The sequence below is a fragment of the Danio rerio genome, chromosome 5 (genome assembly GCF_052040795.2).
Source record: "Danio rerio strain M-AB ecotype USA chromosome 5, GRCz13ab, whole genome shotgun sequence".
Classification (NCBI taxonomy): Eukaryota; Metazoa; Chordata; class Actinopteri; order Cypriniformes; family Danionidae; genus Danio; species Danio rerio.
In genome coordinates, this window is record NC_141025.1 from 26364893 (window position 1) to 26372500 (window position 7608).

Genomic DNA, 7608 nt, shown 5'->3' on the forward strand with positions numbered 1-7608 from the left:
TCTGTTACATATTTCACTAAAATAGATAATGCAGTTAAGTTGTGTATCTTATTTTTATGTCTTTCTTTCACAGATGAGCAACATGTTTTATATTGTAATCATTATGGCACTTGTGCTGGTTAGTTTCGGGACGTCGAGAAAGTCTATCTTGTCCCCTAATGAGGATCCATCCTGGACTCTGCTCAGAGATGTTGTCTTCCAGCCATACTGGATGATCTTTGGAGAAGTGTATGCTGGGGAGATTGATGGTAAGACTAAAGGAGACCATACAGTTTGATTTAAATGAACTTTTTTTTCCCCCACAGTTTCTCAAGTACTGAATTTTCTATAAAATTATTTCTATAAAGTCAAACGTGACTTTTCACTGTCTACATCTGGTTTTAAATTTTTTTTTTTTTGGATCCAGTCACCCAACCAAAATGAGTTGTAAAATGTTTTGAGCATGCCAAAGCTGAAAACACATTCAGTCAGATTGTTTTCATAGTGTAAACGCTCATGCGGTTGAATGTATTTAGATAGCCTCTAAAGCTATGGTGGGAGATTCTCTCTGTCTCGCACTGAACGCAGTTGACCAATCACAGCAGACATCGAGTCATCAGACCAATCAGAGCAGATTAGCGTCACACTAAGAAGGGGTTTGGGAACATGATTCGCTGAACAAATCATGTGGGAGTCATTGGGATAGGTCATTGGGTAAAAATAAATGCATATTAATAGACAATGAATGTATTTTTTGATCTTGCATGCATATCATCTTGTTGTTGGAGACCCCAAAACCAAAATATGATCTTTTTGAATGCATAATAGGGGTTCTTTAAACTTTGTCAGTAGAAAGTGTTAGTTTGGTTTAAAAATTAAATGTTCTCTCACAAATCTTGTTTCCAAAATAAACTCACAGATTTTAGCTTTGTTTTAAGCTCATTAGATCAGAAACTAAGGGCTCTATTTTGATGATCCATGCGCAAAGCGCAGAGCGCAAAAGCAATTAGGGCATGTCGGAATCCACTTTTGCTAATTTAAGGACTGAAAAATGCCATAGCGCATTTGCTATTTACATGGCTAATAATTCTGACTTCAACTGTGTGTGTGTGTGTGTGTGTATATATATATATATATATATATATATATATATATATATATATATATATATATATATATATATATATATATATATATATATATATACACACAACAGTTCTGTCTGGTTCTCGAATCTGATTGGCTTATAGCCGTGATATATTTGAGTAATATCAGCACCCGTACAGCCTCTTTACCCTTTGTGTATTACTCCGCCCACATACAGACAGCAAAAAGCAGACACTACAGATCTAGAGTTTAAAAGATGCTTTCTCAGCTTATGATTTGAATCCGGAAGAAAGTAGTTCCTCATACAAAAGGGTTTTTGAGACGCTCCACGTTTGATTTAGTTTTTATATACACAATTATGCCGTCAAACTGTTGTATAAACGCAACATCACACTCGTAGCAGTGCGATATGGCTGTATATCGGCACTGGTAGGGGCACTAAGGCACTCGGCCTGCGGCCTTGTGCCAACGCACGCTTCCCACCAGTGCCGATATACAGCCATATCGCACTGCTACGAGTATATATATACACGAGTATACTATATATACACACACGAGTAAAAAAAAAAAATAAAATAAAAAATATATATATATATATATATTCCTATAGGCTTTATATCCTTATTATATCCTATATATATCCTTAATATTTTAATTCTTTTTCATAGGTAAACATATTTGCGTATTGCTGCACAGTGTTGCACATCCTGTCTGTATTAAGCAATGTGTAAGCGAGACGCACAACTAACGCTCTCTGTGCTGGACAACAGACCAGCTTTGATCTGATCTATTTGAACCTTCTATTTAAGTTCCTCAAAATAGCAACGCGCCTCTATACGCCTTCTTATTTAGACCAGAACGCCTATGGCGCCTATGAATGCCTGTACCATTCACTATAAACAAAATTTATGAATGTCAAGGAGTGGAGTGGTGTGTGGTAAATGTCTTATACAAATACTCTCTCAATCACAAATCACAAATCCAATCGTGTGCATGCTTTAAACATGATTTGCCTACATGATGTAAGTCACTCTGGAATAGGCATGCAGTGGTATGAAAGTTTTGGCTGATATGGATAATTCTTTATATTTGAATCAAAATTTAAGACAGTAAATAAAAATATTTTTATGACTTTTTCCTCAAACTGACTAGAAAAACCAAACACAGACAATTAAAGCTGATTTTACTTTAACCGTTGACTGCAGAAATCACAGAAAGAGCAAGGAAATATCTTGATCTTTTCCCCCATAATAATTAAACAAAAGTCCTATTTTTTTTTACATGTGAAAAACTCCCATACTGTTGATGTCTTGTTTGCAGCAGCAGTGGATTAACCATCTGAAATAACTAATAATTTCTTGGCTGATACCTATAACAAAAAAAACAAAAATAATTATTTAATATATGTTTTAACATGTTTGTCTATGAATCGTCTATGCATCATTTCTTTGGAAATCTCAGCACATTTTTTAAAAAATGTACATACATTTTAGAAAATAGAGTAATATTTGGTTGTCAGGTGATACCACAGCCTTCACATCTTGTACATGACCAGTTCTATATATAATTTTATTATTATTTGTAAGACTTAAACATGATACCGTATATTCCCTTGTTTGTGATCATCTATTTTGTTTTGTCAGCCTGTGCTAATCCTGAAACCTGTGTCCCGGGAGCCTTCCTCACCATCTTCCTGCAGGCCGTCTACCTGTTCATTCAGTACATCATCATGGTCAATTTGCTCATTGCCTTCTTCAAGTATGCATTTCATCTTCATTTCAGTCTCGTTTGCTCATGCATTTTGTTTTGCTTCCTGGCTGATAATAATTTAGTGAGTTGAGCTATAATACACAAGGGTATGCGGAGTGTTGATACGCTGTATTGTTGAGTCTTGGTTGCTTTGTGATGATTTAACCTACTTTGCCTGATTCTTCACTTCACAGCAATGTTTACAATGAAATGAGCACCATATCCCGTAAGCTGTGGAAATACAACCGCTATCGTTACATCATGACTTATCAAGAGAAGCCGTGGCTGCCACCTCCTCTCATCTTTCTCAGTCACATTACTCTGTGTCTCAGCTCAATGTGGCAAAAGCATAGAAAGGCATCCAAAAGGGGAAGAACTGGTCTGAGTATGTGTGTGTTTGTGGGTGATTTGTATTTCTGTGTGGTTGTGTGTTTTGTTTTGCAAAACTGGTTTTGATGGGACAAAAAAAATCTGTTGTGGATGCCTACACTACACTACTAGTTCTTGGTTCTTAAACGATAATGTACAATGTATGTGCGTTACATTTTAGATGTATGTACAAATTGTTTAGTAATTTATTTATTGTTTTTAGGGATGTAACGACATGGAGTTTTTGGCCGATATTGATAACCGATAACTTTTAAGATTTGGAGGCCGATAACCGATATATAGGCTGATAAATATAATTATTTCTAAATTTTATATTTCTATATAGTAAATGAAAAACTTCATAAAAGTCTGAACTGATCTTAGATTAGTCTACTCAAAGAAAAAAAGTTAAAATTGCAAGGGACATATACCTATATTCAAAATTAAGCACAAATCAGCATTCCAGAAATACAATATTTCCTTTTCTTCGCATAGCAAATAAACATGCAACTTGACTGTTGTATAAAAATAATTGGTAAAACGGGATTTAATTAACAAACAAGTTAAGTAAATGTATTTTAAGTAAAATGAAAAAACTTAATAACTGAAACCACCTCAAATGTTCTCGAATAAAACGTGTTATAGTAATGTGCAATTGTTAGACGCTGGTTCATTTGACACTTATCACCACACTGCTGCAAGATTCTCTTGTGCTTACACACAAAAAATATATATTTTTCATTTATACACTTGTAATATTTTTCCTGAGGCAATTTAAACCAAACTACACAATGTCTTACACACAAAAAATATATATTTTTCCTGAGGCAATTTAAACCCAACTACACAATGTCTTACAGACAAAAAATATATATTTTTCATTTATACACATGTAATATTTTTCCTGAGGCAATTTAAACCAAACTACACAATGTCTATCAAGCATATCTACAATGAGAGGGAATATGGTTACTTACTGAGTTGTTAATGAACAGCAAAACCACACAAAGAAAGGATGGACTTTGAAGGAATAAACAACGCAAGGAAAGCTCAGTTTTAGTGCACCAGTCAAGTCTGAACAAGTTTGATCTATGCACGAGGCAGGCAGTTCTGTACAATTACATAATCTATCGGCTTAAAGATAACAGCTTAATTTTGACTGATATTAAAAACATTAAAAATAGCATTTATCGGCCGATATCAATATGACCACTGATATATCGTGCATCCCTAAATTTCTTTTAACGTTAGTTTCATGATAATCTAAAAGTCAAATTCAATCCAATTTAAATATCTGAAATAATATTTGCATTTCTACAAAAATAGGCTGAAGAAATAGATTCAATAATTCATTCATTCGTTCATTTTCTTTTCGGCTTAGTCCCTTTATTAATACGGGGTCGCCGCATCTGAATGAACCACCAACTTATCCAGCAGGTTTTTACGCAGCAGATGCCCTTCCAGCCGCAACCCATCTCTGGGAAAATAGATATAATTTAGACAGTTAATGAATATATTTAAACCGAATATAATATTAATATAAACAGAATAATCAGGCTTCACCTTCTAGGGTTATTATATGTACCTAGATCTAAAAATGTAAAACTAAAATCTAAAAAACATTTTTTTTTTAAATAAAACTATTGCCAGCCAAAGATGTATATAACAAAAAAACTTTTTATTTTATATAGCTTAAAACAATTCTATGGAAATACTTCTCTGTTTTTTTTTTGGCCAGAACTAAATAATTATTAGTACTGTAAACATAAAAAGGCAATTTAAAATAAATAATATTGTCGGTGTCGTGGTTAGTGCGTAGACACATGCACTCCTCTGGTGCTCATGGCGACCCGAGTTCGATTCCTGCCTCGTAGTCCAGTGCCGATCCTTCCCCTCTCTCTCCTCCCCATGCTCTCCTGTCAATAATCTCTTCTGTCCTAAACGTTTAAAGGTGTAAACCCCCAAAAAATAATTATATATAAAAAAACTGAAAAATATATTGAAATATCCGGTTTTATAATTAGGATTTCAAATGATTTATTTCAGAAAAAAAATTGTGTATTTATTATTAATCCAATTATTTCTTTTTAAAGTCATGTGTTTAAAATCAACAGGTTGTGAGAAAATTACTAATATGTTTACAGAATTAATCCTTGCCCCCGATGACCTGAAGCGGTTGTATGAGTTTGAGGAGAAGTGTGTTGCTGGATATTTCCGAGACCAAAAGGAAAGTCAACAAGGCAGTCAGATCAACCGAATTCGCTCTGCAGCTGACAAGTGAGTGCGTCTCCCAAACCTCATTTGCATGCAGCAGGAAATTACACCAGTTCTGTTTTAGTCAGTCTAACAATTGATTAAACAAAATCAAGTTATGCCTCTGATTTTTTACTTTGTTTTGAAATCTAAATTGTTTACTGTGGTCTGTGTTTCTAGGGCTGAAGAGATGGCTGGAATATTAGTTGAGGTTGCAGAGAAGGTCAATATCATCCAGGACAATCTGCGTACTTTAGACACTAACTTGGGCCAATTACAGGACTTGTCCGCTTTAGCAGTGGACACTCTAAACCTCCTCTCAGCCACAGACAATCAACAGCAAGAGGTGGCCCGTCTGGGTCAGAGCCATCCACATGCTTGCCGCCATGAGCAGGTGTCCCATAGCTGCTGTCTCCGCATTGGTGGAAGTGTAGCACCGAGCCAAGCACTCCCGTCACCCAAACACTACCGCAGCATGCCTCCATCCCTGCTTAGAGGTTTGGGACCTGGCCGACAGCGTCTCTCAATGGAGTTACCACCAGGAACGAGCGTTGGACCCTTTGAGGTCAGAAGCAAATGCCTATTGGGAAGCCCAGAGGAAGAGGATTGTCATTTTCGGTGGCCTCTTTTACGTGGCGATTCGAGAGAAGGTGTATCAATGGATTGTCATCTTTCTTTACCCCACTTATGCACTGGATGGAGGGACAGGGGAATGTATGGATCAGGGGAAGCATCCCGTGCCAGTTCTCCAAACATGCCTTTAATGAGGGACTTCCAGCTTCATCCCAGCCACGAGGAATCCATGGAGGAGGAAGACGATGACGAGGATGACCTGCACTCTTTATCCAGAGCCTCTAGCCACACGTTCTTGCTCACGGACACTCAGAGGGACATGGATGGGGCGATGGGGATCAGAAATCCGGCGTTCTATAAGCTCGACGAGGGTGGACATTTCTTAAGGCCTCATGACGTTTTAAGCAGGAAATTTGAAGCCTATGGTTTGGAGCAGAGCCGGTCTCTTTCGGCTAGTGTGGAGTCTATGGCCATGCCAGACACGTCAACATCTGAGCAGGGCAGACGGATCTATCTGACGCCGCCTCATCACAGCCATGACCATAAAGGTAATATTGATAACACTGCATCAATCTGAGTTTGTGTTTAATAATCAATTTACACCTGCGTCTATAGGATTGTCAAAGCTATTTAGGAGGCAAAGATCATTTGGGAAGAAGTCTGTGAGAAGCAGAGCAGGAACTCCTGAAGAGGTAAGCAGATGTGTGTTTTACTTCAAGCAGTCTTTCATGTGCTACTAGTAGTAACATGTCCATCTCTTTTAAGGTTAAAGCAGATGAAACACGGGGGCGACTGCATGAGTTTGACTCGCGTAGAAAAATGAAGAGGAAAGTAAAAGGCCTTTTTGACCGGAGATTCAGAACCTCAGTCAGTCTAACCCAGCTGAGTATGTTTATTTATTTATTTATTTACATTTTTTATATAAAAATGTTTTGTCTTATTTGTAAATTAAACCCCCCATAGGAGGGCTGCACGATTAATGAAAAAAAAGATTATGATCTTGTTGTGGAAAAAAGATTCTGGTCTGCAAAAATATTCTAAGTCTCTAAGTCAAACTTTTCAAAAAATGACAAAGTCTGAGATCTCCGAAGTCTTTAGACGAAGCAGTTTATTGTTACAGCATCAGTAACAACAGAGACAGGTCGTTCGAGTGTCTGCCGAACATAGGCTTGCACACAGTTTAAATACATGTCTGTGTCTTAATACTCCACCCAAATTTACACATTACACACCTCCATCAGCTTCTCCGCTAATGGGATCTTAAATCTCTCAGGTGCCCGCCACCAATAGAATCTCAGGGTCTTTCAGGGGTCTTACCCATGTCCAGTTAAGGTCTTTCCTTCCTGCTTCAAAAGCGATGACTTAAGCCAAAAAACAATGCTCAACAATATATCTTGTTCACTGTCCACTGAACTGTCAACTGTAAGTTCAGCTGAAGTTCATAAGTGCTCATAATTCTTTAGATGCCAGTACAAGTGATTGTGGGCGCACGTGCAGGTACACTTTATCATGAGTTACAGAACAGAACGCAGGTGTCCTTTTGGCCTTGCTTTCATAAATCAACCCTCATTGTGACAT

General features: G+C 37.1%; 1 protein-coding gene across 14 annotated transcripts in view; it reads left to right on the forward strand.

The window, feature by feature from the left end:
- Positions 1-7608, forward strand: part of trpm6 (transient receptor potential cation channel, subfamily M, member 6) — a 45350-nt gene that overhangs the window by 27093 nt on the left and 10649 nt on the right. For all 14 annotated transcript variants that reach the window (XR_015489856.1, XR_015489857.1, XR_015489855.1 and 11 more), the window contains 7 exon segments: positions 74-248; positions 2730-2844; positions 3030-3220; positions 5349-5481; positions 5638-6578; positions 6646-6722; positions 6796-6916. Coding sequence is in view for 8 of the 14 variants with exons in the window: in XM_087250971.1 (XP_087107097.1) it covers positions 74-248; positions 2730-2844; positions 3030-3220; positions 5349-5481; positions 5638-6578; positions 6646-6722; positions 6796-6916 (1753 nt within the window). In the remaining 6 variants the exon portion in view is untranslated.